We start from the raw sequence: 21,106 nt of genomic DNA, 5'->3' as shown, positions 1-21,106 counted from the left end.
GAATGGAACTGCTAGTGTAAAGCTTTTAAACTTAGTACAACATAGAAAGAGACCATTCAGCCTATGCTAGCTCCCAATAGAGGAATCCCATCATTCCCATTCACCCCTCCTTATTTCCCTGTTGCCCTGCAACTTACTGTCTCTCTCACGTCCAACAACTCCCCTTTGATTCTTTTGCCACTTACCTACACTAAGGAGTAATATACAGTGGCCAATTAACCTACCAGCACATCTTCAGGATGTGTGAGGAAACTGGAGCACCTGGTGAAAACCCATTCGGTTACAGGGAGAAAATGAAAAGTCCACACAGTCAGCACCCAAGGTTAGGATTGAACTGAGGTCCCTGAAGTTGTGAGGCAGTGGCATTGACTGCTACACCACTATGCCACCTTTAAACTAGTGCCCAAGAGAGGCTCAAACGCAGATTATGAGACCGATGAGCTTTCTACTAAACTAACAAGATTCCATCAAGCACCAGAGTCCCAACCTTACTGACTGAACACCAAATCTGCTGAGGAATCGTCTTTAGACCCAGCACCTGATCCAAGGTCCCAAAGATTTCAACGGAGATTGTAGGGCTGCAGCTAAGGAACAAAGAGGAAGGTAACTTCCTTCTATTTTTTATTTCGTTTTTGTTTAATGTTTTTAATTATTTCTTTTCTTTAGTGATTTTCATTAATTTTTAAATTTGTTTTAATCAATTTAAGGAGTTTTTTCTAAAACCTACTTCAGTTTTGGTTGTTTAAGCTCCCTGTGCATCTTTGACAGCTGGTAAAGCTGGAGTAGGGTTTTGTAGAACTTTCTGTGATATTTTGGGTTACAGCTGCCTCAGTCAACATTTGGACCATGCTGGTGGAGTCTGAAGCAAAAATTAAGCTGCTGGAGGAACTCAGCGGGTCAGTTCATTTTTGTTCCAGATTCTTGCAGTCTCTTGTGTCTCCTGGTGGGATCTGAGATGCCTCAAGCCAGTAGGATAGTCTTGGTGCATATGGACCTGGTAGGAATGGGCATGGGGAGGTGGTGGATGGTGATTCCAGGAGCAGAACCAGTCTAGCAAGATCTGGCCCAAGTTCTTTTGCCACATCCATCATCTTTTAAGATGTTATGATCAGAAAATGGGTTAGTGTCTCATTTGCTGCCTCCCAGTCCTTTGTACATGACTGCCCTGTGTGCTGATGTCCCTGAAACGTACAGGAATTAAATCCCTTGTAGATGAAAAAGGAATGACTCTGAAATTCTCACCCCATTTTTAAATACTTCCAATCTTCAGCTTTCCTTATCTATGAAATCTCCTCCATTCTTAGAACACTTCAACATATTTATACTTCTCCAGTTGTCACTTCTTAATAATCCCTGAATTTAATAATTTTACTTTAGGCAGTTGAGCATTCAAAATGCCAAGGTCCCAAGCTCTGGAAGTCCGTCCCTATGCTCCTTAAAGCCTATCGTATGACTGAGCTTTTGCCTCAGATTCTACCATTCACCTGCACACTAAGGGCAATTGACAGTTTGCAATTAACCCACCAACCCGCACATCTTTGAATTGTGGGAGGAAACCAGAGGACCCAGGGGAAACCCATACCATCACAGGCAAAACATCCAAACTCCACACAGACAGCACCAGAGGTTAGGATTGAACCCGGGTCGCTGGAGCTGTGAGGCAATAACTTTACTAGTTACACTACTATGCCACCATGGTAGCTGCTTAATCATACCACAATTTAATGCATTAGGATACAAGGTCGGGTAATTGAAATCCCCTCTTTGGCACAGAGCAAACAAAATAAATCCTACATACCATATCCTTGACCTTTAGATGGCCTGTGGCAAATGCAATGGAATTTGGAGGTGTTGATATCGGCAGCATGAAAGCATAGGAACATACAACAGTCGCTGGGACCATCAGGAACAGAGGATTCACCCTCATATGGACAGACTGAAATAAACAATAAGTAGATAGGATGAGATGCCTTCCTCATGATTAAGGGCAGTTCATCGGACATCAGTTCCACTAATGTCTAAGATACCACAATACTGGTAGATAAAAATAAGACTTCAGTGGGTGTTCCACATTGAGAGCATGCTAAGTTTTCAATGCAACAGATAGACAACTTGCTTTGATATAGAACTTCCAATATAGCAAAAGGTCTCAGGGTTGCTACAGAGGAGTATTAGCAAAGAAAATCTAATGCTGACTTGGATAGGAGGTTGTTTTGAAAGGTGACAGAAGTTTTATCAAACAGGTAAGTTTTAAATGACAGAGGACAATAAGTGTAGGGAGGAAATTCTACCGGTATGGAGCCCCGGCATTTGAAGGTGTTGTGGAGAAATGAAGGAGTGGTGAGGTTTTGAAGGATATTAGGGGTATTGTAGTTTGCAGAATTAGGGAATGTGGAGTGATTTGAAGGCAGGGATGAGAATCTTTAGATCCGATGGTTGCCCGGCCATCAGCCTATATAGGTTAAGGTTCAAGTCAATTTATAACTACTTATACTTAGGACAGTTCATCTGAAATGTTACAGTGCCTAGAGTACAAGCAACACAGACAAAGGTACCATAACTCTTTGAGAGAGTGGCTGAACAAGAAAAGTATAAGACAATATACTTGGTTAAATAAGTGGACAAGCAGTCCGGAAGTCTGCACTGAAAAAACAGGAGATGCGAGTTCAAATTTTGCCAAGCAATTGGGGGATTTTAACTAAATAACAAGGAATTAAAAATTTATTGTTGCTATTGATGTTTACTAAACTGCCAAGACATCATAAAAACCCACCGAGTTCACTGGGAAGAAAATTTGGCCCAAGTGTGACTCCAGTCCCACACTAGTGTTACTGACACTGAAGTGATTGCCCTCAGAAAGTGCCTTGCAAGCTCCTCAGTTTTACCAAACAGCTGCAAATTTTATCATACAGACAGCAGGGTTCAAGAGCACCTTCCATTTCCTGCTGCAGGGAATGAGCATTAAATATTGGCCCTGCCAGTGAGATCAACATCCCATGAGGAATTTAAAAAAATGATTGGTGACCATGTTTGTTACTAAAGAATAAGGAATAAGACAATATTTCTTCTTTGGTCATGAAGCATTTTGGGAGAAACCTAGCACCTAAAATGTCCACTTAAATACTACCTGAGGTAAAAATAGATCCTTTATTTCATCATCAATGTTAAACTATAGATGGAAAAAGTTAGTGTACAGTCAATTAAAAGAGATGAGTCCTTTTACTTATCCAGCCATGGGTTATAGGATCATACAGCATGGAAACAGGCCCTTCGGCCCAACTCATCCATGCCAACTGTGTTGCCCAGCGAGCTGGTCCACCTGCCTGCATTTGGCCCATAGCCCTCTGAACCTCTCCTATCCACGTACATATCTGGATGGCTTTTAAATGTTGCCAATGTGCCCACCTCAACCACTATTTCTGGCAGCTCATTCTAAATACGCACCACCCTTTGCGTGAAGCTGCCCTTGATGTCCCTTTTAAATCTCTCGCCTCTGATCTTAAACCTGTGCCTTCTTGGGCTGGACTTGTTTTTGGCCAGGCAGGTATTTTGTCACCCATTCCTAATTACCCTTGAACTGAGCGACTTTCTGAGCCATTTCAGAGGGCAGTTAAGAGTGAACTACATTTTTGTGAGCGTATAGTCACATAGAAGCCAAACCACAGAAGAGCAGTATATTTCCTCATTTTTATGACAATTCCATGAACTCCTGATCACCATTACTGATACCAGTCTTTGCTTCTATACAGTTAATGAACTGAGTTAAAATTCCCCAGATGCCACATTGGTGTCTGAACTCGACTCTAGTAGTAGAGTTATGGCTTTGCTACTGTATCTGTAGGATAAGTGGGTCAGATGCCCTTTTCCCTCGTCCATGCAGCAGCCTGAGTACCAGTGCTGGTCAATGACATTTAATGATGAAGGATCATTAACCTGTAATGGTTCTCCCTCCATTCATGCTGCTTGGCCTGCTGAATATTTGTAGCATTTTCTATTTTCTAGCCTCAAATCTGAAGGCTGTGGATTCAAGTCTACTTAAGGTACTTAAGTATGAAAATGGAATGACATTCCATTGGAGTTGGTGGTGCATTCTTTAGGATGTGACATTATATTGAGCCCCTCTCTGCTTTCTCATGTGGATACAAAAGATTCCATGAAAGAATTTTGTGGGGAGGCAAGGGAGATTTCACCAGTGTCCTTAACAATACTAATTTTGCAACTGTTATCATTAATATCAATAAAGTTATCTTCACTTTGCTGCTTGTGTGCTCCTACGGTGTGCAAAGTGGAGGTAAGTTTCCCCTGTTACAAAGGCAGTTCATCTGTTAGTCTCTGTTGGAAAGGTGCTATATAAATGCAAGATTTTCTTTCTCCTTCCTGTAGTTTCAAATTAGGAAACTCACCAGTTTAATTAAAACTGGTAGCAATATTACAATTGTGGCAGTGTTGCTGGCAAATTCAGTGAAGCACGTTACTAGGAACGAGATCAGAATGAGAGCAATGCTTGGCTTGAGGTTCACAAGTGGGTTTAATTGGTTGCCGAGCCAGACAGACAGTCCCGAGACCTAGAAAGCAAAGAGAGCAGACACAGTAAAACTCAAAGGTGAGGTACAAGTTCTGCATTGAATGCAATAAGATTGGATGTCCCAGAATCAAAAAACAGTGACATGTAATGGTTGGAGAAATTAGACACTCAGCCACAGCACTGATTGGTTTGGTTGTCCATATTCACATCTCCAATCTAATCTCCTATTGATTAAAGTCTGGGCTGGTAATCTGGGGTCCGGTAATTCTACTGTGCACTCTATGCAGCAAAACACTTTATGCAACAAATGCTCTGACATCAAACTGCAATAAATTAATCTGGTTATAATAAAAGGGATTTTTTTTTGCCTTCAACTTCATTTCGATATATATCAAGAATCCTGACAGTTTTAAGCAGACCCTGTTGACAATCCACATGATCTTCCACATATCCGAACTAATGAGAGTGAAAGGATTTACAGTATAGTTCTACAGATTGAAAATAGTCCATGCTGAGTTCTGTTGGATTTGACTGTTTTGAGTAGTTTTTTAAACATGTATAGTGTTTAATACACCTCAAGTGACTGCACAAGGTATGGCCGCTTCCCAGCTTATTGGTTCATCCATCAGGTGAATATGTGTTTTCTCATTGGTTGGTTTTGCCACAGGTATCTAATAGGTTTCCTGATTGGACTATAGTTAGCTAAGGAGTACCTCGTATCTCAGGTATAAAAGGTGTCGTTTTTTTGTTAATCTCTCTCTTGTTCTCTTCCCCCACCCGGCCCTTGCTCATCTTTAGTTCCTTTTGTCTCGGCTCATCTCCTAGTAGTAAAGCCAGTGCCATGTGCTCTGTGACTGTTTCTTTGTTTTAAACTTTCCAATAAAACTTTGTGAAGCACCAAGTTATTTTCAACTCATTCCTGGACTCCTGAAAGAACCTGCGGATTTGAAAATAACCAGATCCGACAGTTCTATGTTCCAAGTGCCATCCAAAATTTGATCAGAAATGCTCTATAATAAGTACACAGATTCAGGAAGAATAATATTTCCTTTGAAATTTGTAACAGACTTCCAGGAAGACATGCAATGCCGTTTAAAAAAAGGGGCAGGCACAGTAGTGTAGCAGTTAGCATAATGCTATTACAGCGCCAGCAACCTGGGTTCAATTCCGGCCGCTGTCTGTAAGGAGTTTGTACGTTCTCCCCATGTCTGCGTGGGTTTCCTCTGGGTGCTCCGGTTTCCTTCCACATTCCAAAGACGTACGGGTTAGGAAGTTGTGGGCATGCTATGTTGGCACTGGAAGCGAGGCGACACTTGCAGGCTGCCCCCAGAACACTCTACACAAAAGATGCACTTCACTGTGTGTTTCGATGTACATGTGACTACTAAAGAAAACTTATCTTATAATCTCTTATAAAAATTGGAGGTTAAACTGCAAAAGTGGTAATTTTTTTAAAACAATATTTCAGGTAAAGTACTGAGGATACCAAATCTCTCTGATATGTACCTCACAGCCTTTTGCTATGGCATAACCTCCGCCAAGTAGCAGAATCACATTCCAGGGTAAATTACTTTGGATTTTCGTCCAGGTTAGCAGGGACGGATTTGTTTTTCTTGAGGCTAGAGAAGAACAATCGAAGAAGCAAAGGCGAAGGGCATTAATGTCTTATCATTGCAAAAGCTTGTTAATTACCACATTTAGGAAGACACGTCAGTGGTTCTTAATGGTCACAAAAAATGATTGACATTTGTAACAGCAAACACCATCCCCAACACCAATTTATATGGAACATTCAAGGTAGCAAAAAAGTCCCAAGGCACTACATAGAACAGTACAGCACAGGAACAGGCCCTTCGGCCCACGATGTAGTTCCAAACCAATTAAACTAATGACACCTAATCCCTTCTGCCTGCACATGGTCCATATCCCTCCATTCTCTGCATAATCATGTGCCTCTTGAACACCTCTATCGTATCTGTCTCCACTACAATCATCACAGGAATGTTACTGAATAAAATTTGACACAAACTAGTATTAAGGCAGGTGTTCCAGTGCTTAAAAGATTTAGAGCTAAAGGACCAACATAGAAGAGAGAGAAATGTTTGGAAGGCACAGTGAGGAGATTCCAAAGCTCAGGGTCTAGGCAGCATCAATTAAATTCTGGGATCTCAGAAATGGAAGAGGCAGGGAATACTGAGATGATAGAGGGTGACTGTTGGAAGGAGTCAACTTAGGTCACCAAACACGGTGCTGATGGGTGATGTGAATGGTGCAAGTTAGATTACAGTCCTCAGACCTTAAGAAGATAGGATGAGATTGGAACTGCCAAGTCTAGAGTTGACAAAGACTTGGATGACAGCTTCAGCCCTAGCTGAGCTGAGCAAGCGGCAAAGCTGGCCAACAATACAGAACTGGAGCACATCCCTCCCCACCATCCACGTGAGGCACTGCCTCAAGAAGGCAACATCCATCATCTTCTCTGAGCCACCACCGGGCAGGAGATACAGAACCTGAAGTCCCTCGCCACCAGGTTCAAGAACAGCTACTTCCCTTCAACCATTCGGTTCTTGAACCAACCGGCAAACCCCTAATCACTGTGATGAAAAACACGATGGTGCATCATCGTGTTTTTATCTAGATTCCAGCATCTGCAGTCCTTTGTTTCGCTAAACCCTACTCACTACCTCAGTATAGCAACACCGTGACCATTTTGATCACCTTGCACTAAAATGGACTTTGTTTTTTTTATTCCAGTTGTGTCGTTTCTTGCAAAAATTTTGTATAATTTATGTTTTTCTTGTGAATGCTGCATATCTGATGCTATGTGCCTGTGATGCTGCTGCAAGTAAGTTTTTCACTGCACCTGTGCACACATGGACTTGTGCATATGACAATAAACTCAACTTAGACTTTGACTTTGAAACAATCTGCTTAAAGAACTCAGTGGGTTGAGCAGCATCTGTGGGGGGGGTGGAAGGAATTGTTGACGTTTCGGGTTGAAACCCTGCATCGGGACTGAGAGTGGAGAGGGGAGATGGCCAGTATGAAGAGGAGAGGGGGAGTGGTGAGACGGGAGCCCAAGGTGATTAGTGGACTGAGGATGGGTAAGAGGTGACAGGCAGGTCGAGCCAGGTAGGGGATGGGAGGGGCGGAGTAGGGAGACAGAGGCAGGTGGATGACAGATGAAGGCAGAGAGAAATAAAAAGGAGAGTTAGATGGAGCTAGGTGGGGGGAAGGGAGGCTGAAGGTGGAGACAGCTGCTGGAAATGGACAGTGATGGTGCTCTCGGTTTGTTCACTTTGCTATCAAACATGACAACCAGGCCGCAATGAGCCGAGTTCAAAAAAATGGCTTCAGTTTTAATTGAGCAAACAATTCAGCATTTACACATACATGTCCTACATGTAAATGTTTTACTCTTCCAAACAATATAACACATCAACCATTGTAATGAATAACCATATCCTTGATAATGAAGGTAAAAAGTTACTCGAATTTAGTTACCACATTAGTAATTTACCCAGTGTAATCTTCTCTGCAAACTCTACTGATTAAACAAGGTTTATTAGACTGAATTATGAAGCTACCTTCATTCTGCGTCCCTCCACACACAATGCAACTCTGTGGCTGCACACAATTCCGATGAAAACTCTAGTGTCTAAGGGAGTCCTCAAACTCTGGGATAATTCCAGAATTTACTATTTCAAGGTGGAAATGGGAATTGCTAGATCCCAGCTCACAGCCAGCCATTCCCCACACCCACAGGCTGGTACATTTAACTTAGAGTATAATTTTATATTTTCATTTTTTGGGATCTGGGAGTCATTGGGTAAAATGATTGCCCAAGCCAATATGAACCTGGGAAGGTGTTGGTGAGCTGCCTTCTTGAATCGCTTCAGTTCTTCTAGCATTTTTGAGCGGGAAGTTCCAAGACTTAGACCCAGCGATAATGAAGGACTGACGATGTATTTGCTAGTCAGGATAGTGTGTGACTTGGAGGGGTGTATCTATACATCTCCTGCTCTTGTCCTTCTTAGTGGAAGAGGTTGTGGGTTTGGGAGGAGGCAGCAGTGCCTTTTGTTGATGGCACACTGCAGTCTCTGTGCCCTGGTGATGGAGGGAATGAATGATTGATGGAGTACCAATCAAGCCAGCTGCTTTGTCCTGGGTGGTGTCGAGCTTATTGAGAATTATTGGAGCAAGTAAGTGGAGAACACTCCTGATTTGTGCTGTGGGCGTATTCTTGGAAACGTGGAGTGGCTGAGGATGTGCACACCATCTTCTCCCCATTCACCACCACTCTACCAAGGGTTACAGGTTGTTCATGATGTGGTCTCCTCTGTACTGGGGAAACCAAACACTGATTGGATGATTGCTTTGTGAAATAACTCCATTTGCTGTGTAAGCACGGGCAGGTGTTTCTGGCCATTTGAGGTGTTAATTCTCCATAACATCCCCACTATGACCTCTCTCCCACCCTGCCCCAATGAGGCTTGAAATAAGGTCGAGGAACAACATATCACTTTTCAAACAGGAACACTATCTGGAGTTGAGAGAATGGTTCTCTTACTCACATCTTCACCTCTTCTGGATCCATCCTTTGTTTCTATTTCCACTCACTCCTCCCTTGCACTATCACCCATGCGACGTACAGTATAATTTCTGCCGCGTTCCACCAGATAATTTCTACCCTATGTTATTTCCTCCTCAGTCCCTTTCCTCTGCATCTGGAAACTTGTTTGGTTTCTAACATTGTCCGGCTCCTGGCAATCAGTCAAAAAAATAACCATCTCTTTCTCCCAACAGATGCCCGAATTGCTCAGTATTTCCAGCATAAGACAAGTTTTTCACTGTACCTCGGTACAAGTGACAATAATAAACCAATACCAATAGAGATTAGAATCAGATTGATTATCACTGACATATAGAACATAGAACATTATAGCACAGTACAGGCCCTTCGGCCCACGATGTTGTGCCGACATTTTATCTTGCTCTAAGATCTATCTAACCCTTCCCTCCCACCTATTTCTCCATTTTTCTATCATTCATGTGTCTACCTAAGAGTGTCCTAAATGTCCCTAATGTATCTGCCCCCACAACCTCTGCCGGCAGTGCGTTCCACACACCCACCACTCCGTGTAAAAAAACTTACCCCTGACATCTCCCTTATACCTTCCTCCAATCACCTTAAAATTATGCTCCTCATGTTAGCCATTTTTGCCCTGGGAAAAAGGCTCTTGATTGTCCACTCGATCTATACCTCTTATCATCTTGTACACCTCTATCAAGTCACCTCTCATCTTCCTTTTCTCCAAAGAGAAAAGCCCTAGCTCACTCAACCTATCCTCCTAAGACATGCTCTCTAATCTGGGCAGCATTCTGGTAAACCTCCTCTGCACCCTCTCTAATACGATGTGAAATTTGTTGTTTTGTGGAAGCAGAACAGTGCAAAGAAATCATTGGGTATATTTAAGGTGGAGATGGATAAATATCTGAAAAATCAAGGAATTAAATTTTATCGGGAAGTGTCATAGGAGTTGAGGCCAGCATAGATCAGCCATGATCATATTGACTAGTGGGCAGGCTTGAGAGGCTTACTCCTTCTCCTATTTTCTTGAGTTCTTGTCTTTCCTATGTTCCTGTAACTTCTGTGCCCTGAACTGCATTAGAATTGTTTACCTCTTACATGAAAGCAAAGTTCTCAACTATTCCCCTCACAGAGTCCACTCCCATCCATAATTCGGTGAAATTGGTTGATGTACCTTCTGGATTAAACCACCACTTCAGTGAAGGCTTTTGAGATGGAAAGAAGCACAGCACAATAACGAACGTCACTCCAGTCACCGCGTCGGACACATAGCTGGAAAAGATTTTGAACAAAGCTTAGAGAAGGGAGTTGGTCTTTATTGGTGACTCCACCTCTGAGGAAGGAGCAGATGGGAATTCAATCACATTTGTGTGAAGAGTTTTCTCTCAGTGAAAAAAACAAGCTGCTGGAGGAACTCAGTGGGTTGAGCAGCATCTGTGGAGGCAGAGGGATGGTCGACATTTCAGGTCAAGACCCTGCATTAGGACTGAGAGTGTAGATGGACGATAGTCAGGCTTCCCCTACACTCTCAGTCCTGAAGCAGGGTCTCGACCTGAAATGGTGACCATCCCTCTGCCTCCACAGATGCTGCTCGACCCGCTGAGTTCTCCCAGTAGCTTGTTTTTTGCTCCAGATTCCAGCATCTGCAGTATCTTTGCGCCTCCAATTCTTTATCAGTGTTGCAAATAGTCATAGAGAGATACAGCACAGAAACAACCCCTTTGGCCAACCAAATCTGTGCTCATCATCAATCACCCATTTACACTAACTGTACCCTTACCCATTTTATTCTATTCCTTCATTTCCATTAACAGCCTCCTTCCCGACCCCCCCCCCCCCCACCCCCACACACACTCATCTACACAGGAGGACCAGTTTACTGTACCAATTAACCTACGAACCAGGTTTGGATGTTGGAGGAAACCAGAGCATTCAGGGGAAATCCATGTGGTCAGAAGGAGATCATGTAAACTCACCACAGATAGTACCCAAGGTCAGGATCGAACCCAGGTACCTGGATTCATGAGGCAGCAGCTCTACTAGCTGTGCCACTGTGCAGCTCCTGCTGCACTACTCCTCAACTGCATTAGTGGAGCTCAGATCCCAGATCGTATGATAACATAGTGGTTGGGTTACTGAATTAGTATCTGGACGCCTGGACTATTGTTCAAACTCCCACCACTTCAGCTGGGGAATTCAAATTCAAGGAGTTAAATAAACCAGGAATAAGAAGCTGGTGGTCACTGATGTCTATTGTGGAGGAAAATCTGGCTTATTTATGACCCCAGACCCACCAATGTGATTGATTCTTCACTCCCGCTTCTGTTCAGGGGCAGTTGGGGATAGGTAATAAATGCTGGCATTGCAAATACTGTCCACATCCTTGAGAAATATTAATTATAAAACAATCATAGGACACAAAGGCAGAAAGAGTAAAATCCTCCTCCATCCAGCTAGAGCCTCACAGCTCCATTGACCTGTGTTTAATCCTGAGCTCGGGTGCTGTTTGTATGTAATTTGTATGTTCTCCCTTTGACCACATGGGCATTCAGTTTCTTATCACACTTGTAAATTAATTGGTTGCTGTAACTTACCCCTACAGTGTAGGTGAGTGGTAGAATCTGAAAGGAGTTGAAAGGAATGTGGGGAGAATGGGTTAATAGAGATTGGGGTTGCAACAGAATAGACTCAACAAGCATAGGACTAGCATTGAACTAGCATAGAGTCAATGGGCTAAAATGGCTCCTTCTATATCGTTAGAAAGTACGAGAAAATCCCGGGCTAATCTGAACACAAGGCAAGTGATTCGTGTGAAGGAAGTGAAGGAAATATGCAGGCAGTAGATGTGGAGAGAGAAATAGAATCCATACCATACTATAGAAAGTACAGCACAAAACAGGCCCTTCGGCCCACAATGTTGTGCCGATCTTTAAACCTTGCCTAAGACTATCTAACCCCTTCCCCCCACATATCCCTCTATTTTAAATTCCTCCATATGCTTATCTAGCAACCTCTTGAATTTGACCAATGTACCTGCCTCCACCACCGCTCCAGGCAGCGCATTCCATGTCCCAACCACTCTCTGGGTAAAAACCCTCCCTCCGATATCTCCCTTGAACTTCCCACCCATTACTTTAAAGCCATGCCCTCTTGTATTGAGCATTGGTGGTCTGGGAAAGAGGCACTGGCTGTCTACTCTATCTATTCCTCCTAATATTTTGTACACCTCTATCATGTCTCATCCTCCTTCTCTCCAAAGAGTAAAGCCCTAGCTCCCTTAGTCTCTCCTCATAATGCATACTCTCTAAACTAAGCAGCATCCTGGTAAATCTCCTCTGCACCCTTTCCAACGCTTCCACATCCTTCCTATAATGAGGCGACCAGAACTGGACACAGTATTCTAAGTGTGGTCTAACCAGAGTTTTGTAGAGCTGCATCATTACCTCGCATAATGTCCTCATTACTTGAATCAATGTTTCAAGTTATTGACCATTCATCAGTATTGGGCTTACTTGCTTTGATTTGTTAAACATTTAATGAATTCCACCAATAGGCTTATTTAGAGGTAACCCTTTACAAAACCATGTTGCCTTTACCAACTTGTTGCACAAAACTTCACCCTCTCCCCCCATCCACCCTCCATGATCTCCAAACTCTAGAAGTCTTCTCCCCAATGTGGAGAGGTCAAGCAGGATCAGATTGTACATTCTGGTTCAGAAGAATGAGGGGTGATCTCATTGAAACATGTCAGAATCCAAAAGGGGTTGGCAGAATAAAGATTGTTTCCTTAAGATGGGAACCCAAACTAGAAGAATGGACTTAAGAGTAACCTTTATGGGTCAATAATGAGGAGAAATTTCTTTACTCAGAAGGTTGTAATCTTCTGGAATTTTCCACTCTGACGGCTGTGAGTGCTCAATCTTTGAGTATATTCACGTTTGCCATTAACAGACGTTTGGATATCAAAGAAATCAATGAATTAGGTGGGGAAGTGAAGTTGAGACAAAGGACAGCTATGATCTTATTGAATGATGGAATAAAACTGAGGGGCAATGTGGCCCAACTCCTGTCTCTATTTCTATTATGCATCTTTCAAGATATTTTTATTTGAGCATTTCATCTAAACAAATTGGAAAAAATAGTCTTCTTACCCCTTTTGGAACAAAATGGCCCATCCAGGAATGACTTTTGGATCTCTTGTGAAAAGCATAGCCGCAAATAAGAAGAAGAAAACTGAAATTGCACCCTCTGCAAACCTGCAGGTCCATTGGAGAAGAACAAACAAGCATTTATAAAGCACCGCAGGATGTTCCAAAGCACTTTTTCCAAACCAGGTATTTGATGAATACTAGTCAATGAACTTACTGTACAAATAAGTCCATTTGAAATATAGACATTGTGGTGTTGTAGGAAACATAGCAGGTAATCCATGTACAACTAGAGTGTACAACGTGACAATGACCAAATGACTTGTTTGTTGATGATGCTGGTTGAGGGATCAATATTGGCTAAGGTACGGCCAAAAACTTCCCTGCAATTCTTTGGTAAAATATTTATGTCTACTTAACAGGGTTTTAATTTAAGACCTCATCCAAAAAATGTCATTCCACCAACACTACACTTGTCTGCCTGCCTGGATTTGGTGTTCATTAATCCAGAGAGTACTTCAGGCAGATATCATAGGAAATGATAACCAGCCTTAACCAGCCTTAATCACCACACCTTCGAGGCAGTATGGTTGCTGGGGGCATGGGGAGGGGTGGAGGAGAAAATTGGTGTAAGGGGGAGGAGGATATGTACGCAGAGACCCAATTATTTGAATAGAAGGCTTCAAACCACACAAGGAAATTCTCTGCAAATGATCAAGTTGACCATCTCCCTGTGATTAATTAATGGGATTCTATGAAAACTTCTGAGATTGCCAGTTGATTGACTTTGCCTCCTGGAGATTTGAGGGTGATAGTCTTAGTCAAATTTTTAGTCATAAAATTTTACAGCCATTTACTCTATAATGATTAAACCTAAGATTCAAAGCTAGTTTAATTAACTAATGTGGCATGTACGATGGTCATCTTAAATGGTTACAGGGCGACATTTTGCTAAAAATGTCAATGAACGGTTCCCAATGTGGGACTGTCCTGTCGCAACCTTTTCCTCATGCTGATGAAAACCTGAAACAAAAAAGAAAACGTGGAAAAACCCATCAGCAGAGGTAGCATCTGTGGAAAGGTGTTTTGGCTCTGTGATTCCTCATCAGAATTTGCAGACCTAAAATGTTTCTCTCTCCACAGGTGCTGCCTGACCAGCTGAGCTTTTCCAGCATTTTCTGGTTTTGTTTCAGATTTCCAGCATCTGCAGTTTTTTTTTGGTTTTCATTTGCTGATGGAAATCTGTGAGATGAGCCTGTCATTTTCAGTTCTCTCTTTCTGTGAAGACCAGTAGAAATTAATTATTGTATATATTAAATGTGCATGATCAGCAATGGTTGCACTTCTACGCCTTTTTCGAAATTCAGCTCCGTTGAAATATCTAGATTGTTGCCTGGATATCTAGATATTTCAATGGAGCTGAATTTTGGCACAAATTGTAGTACCCCATAACGTTATTTGCATGTGTTTCATACGTGCAAGCAAAGACACATTTCTACACTATTAGATTTCTCTAACAGTTGTGTTTGTTCTGCATTAGACTACAGTGAAACCCATATAAATGGATCTTGCCAACAAATGGACTCTTACAAAAACAATTAATTATTGAGTTAAATAACTTACACAATGCAGAAAGTATTTTTGAAAGCTGAGATAAAAAAAAGATAGTGTTCATTGCACCAATTCTTCCAATAGTTTAGCACAGGCAACAATCAGTTTTCTGAAAAGAATGGCTATTGTGACATGGGGCAATCTTTACCCAGCGGGCATAGCAGCATAGAAACTACTCTATTCCTGGGACTGAATGCTTGCAAAGCTGGATACAGCAGTTTCTCTGTTGTTACAGATTCTGGATAACAACCCCCCGCCACCCCCCCCCCCCACCCGCCATTTTATTAATGGTTCTTATAGTACTCACACTGACCATTTGAAAATAAAGACACCAGCAAGATAAAGGACAGCCAAAATCAGCCTTTAAGTTGCCCAATGTACTCAGGTTTCACTATTATTCTACATGCCACTGGTCTTTCATGGCTTGGTTTCCTCAAATTTTACTGAGCCTTGTGTATTTAGTAATATGATATGCAATGAAGCGCCACCCGTTTAGAAATCGCTTACTATTAATGTAAAGGAAGAAGAAGCCTGACTCTTAGATTAGTTTGTTCTGCAATTCTTGTAGTGTGTAATATTTCCAGCAGTAGTCTGGGCAGTTTTGTTATTTTTCTATTAATTTTAACCAGTTTTTTCTAAGCAGTGGTTGCTGATGTTGGGCACTGTTTTACACTGTCATTGGTGAAGTTAAGGAGTGTGGCTCTGAAAACAGTTATTACCTGCTACAGTGGATATAGACATCCCGTTATCACTGTGCTTAAGAGATGATTATTCCCCCCCAAAAGAATGTTTCAGAAATTCTATAGTAAAGCAGTTGAAGAGTGGGAAAACAGAAAGACATGATAGGTTGAAGACCTCCTTCTGTGCTCTATAATCCTTTGATGACACAGTGCTATGGAACCATTCACAGGGGGAAAGGCGCACTCAGTAGAACTCCCAATTTCTTGCCTGATTAATCTACATCCTAGTTGTACATCTAATATGAACTTGCATGAGGTGAACTTATACATGATGTGATTTTGGGAGTGAGATCTATAGGTTTGACAGAGACCAGATATTGGATTGATGTGATTACATTTTCGAGCTGAGAGACAGAAACTAACTGCAGGCACAGTAGTGTAGCAGTTAGCGTAACGCTATTACAGCGCCAGCGACCCGGGTTCAATTCCAGCCACTGTCTGTAAGGGGTTTGTACGTTCTCCGTGACTGTGTGCGTTTCCTCCGGGTGCTCCGGTTTCCTCCCACATTCCAAAGACATACGGGTTAGGAAGTTGTGGGCATGCTGTGTTGGCACCGGAAGCGTGGCTACACTTGTGGGCCGCCCCCAGGGCACTCAACGCAAAAGGTGCATGTGTCTCGATGTACATGTGACTAATAAAGAAATCTTATCTAATCTTATCTGTATTGCTGGTGACAACCTCATTTGGCAACATAATTTACCGATAATAAATCATCACAGGCAGGGAGTATCTGCCTATTTTTAAATGTGTATTCCAAATTCTGCATGGATTTCAGGGAACTGGAGGGGAAATCATTGACATGTCCCTCCTAGACAACACAGCAGAAAACACGTCAGCATTGTAGATCCATCCATGCTTACGTGAATGGCCCCAGTTTACTGTATTCACTCTTTATTGCACTCCTCACTCTGGCTTGGGACTCATCAATCCTCCTCTTCTTGCTCCATGACCTAAAAGGAAAAGGGACAAAGGAAAAAAAGGAAACTCAGGAGTTATCACTGCAACATGTACGGCAAAGTTTCAGAACAGAATTAACACAGGATTATAGTGAATTTATCTTCTGAAACCATGATCTGAGTTAGGTTAAAAAGATCAGATATATTATACTGAGTGTTCTCTACACCTTAGTTATTTTTGAATTTGAATCTTATCATTGTGTTTAACAGCCCTCCACAAAAACAACAGGGGAAAGCCCAGAAGCAAAAAGTCAATAAGTAACTCAAGTTGACATTGAATTCATGATATATTCATATTTCATACAGTTATTGTACTTTAATATCATTATATGCATTCAATAATGTTAATGCCCATGGGATCAAAGGGAGAGTGGCAAATTGGATCTCAAATTGTCTCAGTGGCAGGAAGAAGAGAAATGGTCGGTGGGTGTTTTGGTAACTGAAAGGCTGTTACCAGGATCATTCCACAGGACTCAGTACACAGTCCCTAGGTTTTAATAATATATACCAATGAGTTAGACTTAAAAGTAGAGGCATGATAAAGAAGTTCGTGGATGATACAAACTGAAGCATGTGGTTGACAATGAAGTGGTTACATATAGAGGTGGTCATTCAGGTAGAAAAGTGGCAGATGGAATTTAATCCACAGAAGAGTGAGATAATGCATTAGAAGAGGTGTAACAAGATAAGGGAATATACAGTAGATTGGGGAATAAACAGTGGTGTGGAGGGACAAAGATACCTTGGATCGTACATCCACAGATCCTTAACGGTGGCAGGATAAGGTTAAAGAGCCATATGGGATGCTTTCTTTTATTAGCTGAGCCATAGAGTATGAGTACAAGGGAGAACTGTATTCTGGTCATTTAAGTAGATCATAGCTTGAACAACATAATTCAGTTCTGATCACCACATCATGGAGATGATGGAATTACTGGGAGACGATGCAGGGAAGATCCGTGTTTGTTGCTGGATATTGAAAATTTTAGCTTTGAGGGAAGTCTGGATAGGTTCAGGCAGTTTTCCTTTGAGGATGCAGAGAGTAGACCTAGTTGAGGCAGATAAAATTATGAGGGGTTAAGACAGAATAAACAGGAAGGGGCTATATCCCTCAGCTAAGGGGTCAAAAACCATTGAACCTGGATTAAAGGTAGAAGGATTAAAGGGAAGGTGAGGAAATATATTTTCACCCAGAGGGTGATGGAGATCTGGAACTCTCTGTCTGAAAAGATGATAGAGGCTAAAGCCCTCATCACACTTAGTAAGTACTAAGATGTGTACTTGAAGAACTGTAACCTGCAGGCTATGGATTTAGAGCAGGAAGGTATGGATAGACTGGGTAGGTTATTTCTGACAGACTATGGAAGGATGAATTGCCTGCTTTTGAGACATAAGTTTTCAATGTGAGTAGCCATTGTGTGGATAACTGATATCAGCAATATGATAATAGGGTCACAGATACATTTAAGTACATATTATTTCACCATACTTACACTGTTATTTATTTGCAGAGCTTTGCCATCAATGATTACTCACTGATTATTGACGGGGGGAAAAGAGATGTTTCAAAATATTTTTACCTTTAGATAGGCCAAGAAATTTAACCTCAGTATTTAAGTGGGCTGTATCATATCCGTGACCTGTTATACTGTGTTATAATTTCCATTGATTTCAACAGAACTCGATATCAAGTAGGACACATGCTAAGAGGCAAATACAACGCATTCCGTATGCTAAGTTTCTAACCCACTATTGTGAATTAAGTGCACACTGGAATAAGTCCCCTTTCTCCAAAGCACAGTCAATGACCAGTGAGTTATACAGATTGAGGATTGAAGATATGCATCACGTGAGTCACAAACAGAACCAGCAGGTCCAGCTGAGGCTTCAGTTTCCACCCACACTTTGCTTAGTATCTGCAGTGATAAGGAGACACAAGACTGCAGGTGCTGGAGCCTGGAGAAGCAAGTGACCTGCTGGAGAAACCCAGCGAGTCAAGCAACAGCTGTGGGTGGAAATGAATTGTCGAAACCCTGTATCGTCCTGCATAGATTCTGCCCAACCTGCTGAATTCCTTAAGCAGATTGTTTCAGCAGAAGTAATGTTTGGAGATGGGCAGATGGACAGACCAAAGGCACACGAGGAAGAGTTCAGCTCTGGATTACTCCTATTCCTTTTGTCCTTCTTGATACCTTATATTGAATCCTCCATACAGGAAAGAGATCCATAGCCAGCCAATGACCAGAAAGAGCAATGCGAGAGGGAAGGAGAACATAAACCAGGAGGAAAAGTTCACCATGTCGCTGCCAGGGAAATAACTGAAACAAAGTGAGATAAGCCTTTAGTCTCATAACTTGGAGAAACATATAAAATCACATCACATCATTTGTAAAATTTCAAGATCAATTTCCTTACCCAAGGAACCATGAGGATTCATGTTAGGACAGGGGTATCGTTAACTCCTCCTCCAACCCCTGCTTCCTAGATGGTGGTATGCATCAGTGCTTTCACATGCATGTTATAAGACTATTGAACGGTTCCCTAGTATGATAAATTGGACTATTGACCTGACAATCTACCTCGTTATAACCTCGCACCTTATTGTCTGCCTGCACTGCACTTTCTCTGTAACTGTAACACCTTATTCTGAATTCTGTTATTGTTTTACCTTGTACTACCTCAATGCACTGTGTAATGAAATGATCTGCATGAATGCTAAGCAAGACAAGTTTTTCACTGTACTTCAGTACATGTGACAGTAATAAACCAATTTACCAATGAATTCAGGCAGGACAGAGATGTGTCTACCTTGTCACTTGTCCCTGCCCGTCCTATATGCTTAGCTGTACATTTACTGACACCATAAAGTCGGTTTTGAATCGTTGTCCCAATGTATCCATCTGCTTTGCAATGTAAGGAATTTCAACCACTATAGCAAAGTAGATGTCTCCACATATTCCCAAATTTCCTTGCAACAAAGAAGGAAACCATTTCAACCCACAAGTCTATGCCGGTTTACAGAGCAATCCCATTCCCCCAGTACTTTATTTTCCTCTGTAACCTATTCTTCCCACATTCCCATCAACTCTCCCCAGATTCTAACCCTCACCTATACACTAAGGGCAATTTACCTACCAACCTGCACAGCTTTGGGATGGGCAAACTCCTTACAGACAGCATCAGTGGTCAGGATTGAACTGGGGTTGCAAGGCAGCAGCTTCACCAGCTGGGCCACTGTGCTATCCAAATTGGGACAGAATAACCAGTGGACAAACAGTATTCATTGCTGGTTAGCCTTCACCTTACCCATTAGATTTCCATGAGATTCCAGGATATTGCTGCTGGTTAGGAATTGGAATCTACCTTTACCTTTAAACTCCCAAGCCAGAGCAGCCATTAATGGCTCCATCTCTACCTCACCATGTTGTATCTCCTGTCATCCAAAAGACAAAGAGAAGTTCCTTCTCTCTCTCTCCCTGTAGTCTCCCTGAAGTGAAGACTACAGGGAGAGAGAGAGAGAAGGAACAGATAGGAAGGAGAAGAATAGAACATTAGAAGTGTAGAGACTCACAGTGACAACAAAGGAGCACACAGTTCTTCTCCTCAGGTAGATGGCCTGCTATCTTCTGCCCAATTGGAAATGGAATTGAAATTGGTTTATTATTGTCACTTATACTGAAGTACAGTGAAAAACTTGTCTTTCATACCATTCATACAGATCAATTCATTACAACAGTCCATGGAGGTAGTACAATACAGAGTGCAGAATAAAGTGTCACAATGACAGAGAAAGTGCAGTGCAGGTAGACAATAAGGTGCAAGGTCATAACGAGGTAGATTATGATGTCAAGAATCCAACTTCCCGTACCAGGGAACCATTCAATAGTCTTATAACAGCGGGATAGAAGCTATCCTTGAGCCTGGTGGTACATGCTGTCAGGCTTTTTCATCTTCTGTCCGATGGGAGAGAATGTACTGGGTGGGTGGGATATTTGATTATGTTGGCTGCTTTACTGAGGCAGTGAGAGGTATAGACAGAGCCCATGGAGGGGAGGCTGGTTTCCGTGATGTGCTGAGCTGTGTCCACAACTCTTTGCAGTTTCTTGCGGTGGGCAGAGCAGTCGCCGTACCAAGCCGTGATGCATCCAGATAGGATGCTTTCTTTGGTGCATCGATAAAAGTTGGTGAATGTTAAGGGGTACATGCCAAATTTCTTTAGCCTCCTGAGGAAAGAGAGGCACTGGTGAGCATTCTTGGCCATGGCGTCTACGTGGCTGGACCAGGACAGTCTATTGGTAATGCTCACTCCTAGGAAATTGAAGCTCTCGACCCTCTCAACCTCAGCACCGTTGATGTAGACAGGAGTATGTGCACCACCCCCTTCCTGAAGTCAATTGGTTTAATTGATGGATAATCACAAGGTACTGAACATGGAAACTAATAAACTGTGCCTAAAAGCTTTGTACACATTCTCTGTCTGTCATAGTTCAATTGTTTCGCTCCCACTTCTCTGTCATACTTGTAGACAAAAGGTA

At 42.2% G+C, this 21,106-nt stretch overlaps 1 protein-coding gene across 2 annotated transcripts in view; it reads right to left on the bottom strand.

Annotated features, from left to right (window-relative positions):
- slc13a3 (solute carrier family 13 member 3) overlaps window positions 1–21,106 on the bottom strand; it is a 45,732-nt gene that overhangs the window by 4,306 nt on the left and 20,320 nt on the right. The window contains exons 6-12 of one of the 2 annotated variants that reach the window (XM_052031201.1): window positions 18,764–18,889; window positions 16,476–16,565; window positions 13,268–13,372; window positions 10,291–10,388; window positions 6,032–6,144; window positions 4,404–4,565; window positions 1,799–1,936 (exon numbers count right to left, since the gene is read on the bottom strand). In XM_052031201.1, coding sequence (XP_051887161.1) covers window positions 1,799–1,936; window positions 4,404–4,565; window positions 6,032–6,144; window positions 10,291–10,388; window positions 13,268–13,372; window positions 16,476–16,565; window positions 18,764–18,889 — 832 coding nt within the window. The remainder of the gene's footprint in view (window positions 1–1,798; window positions 1,937–4,403; window positions 4,566–6,031; window positions 6,145–10,290; window positions 10,389–13,267; window positions 13,373–16,475; window positions 16,566–18,763; window positions 18,890–21,106) is intronic. The other variant, XM_052031202.1, reaches the window with a different exon arrangement.

Source organism: Pristis pectinata, chromosome 16 (genome assembly GCF_009764475.1).
Source record: "Pristis pectinata isolate sPriPec2 chromosome 16, sPriPec2.1.pri, whole genome shotgun sequence".
Taxonomy (NCBI): Eukaryota; Metazoa; Chordata; class Chondrichthyes; order Rhinopristiformes; family Pristidae; genus Pristis; species Pristis pectinata.
This window is presented reverse-complemented; position numbering and strand designations above follow the sequence as displayed.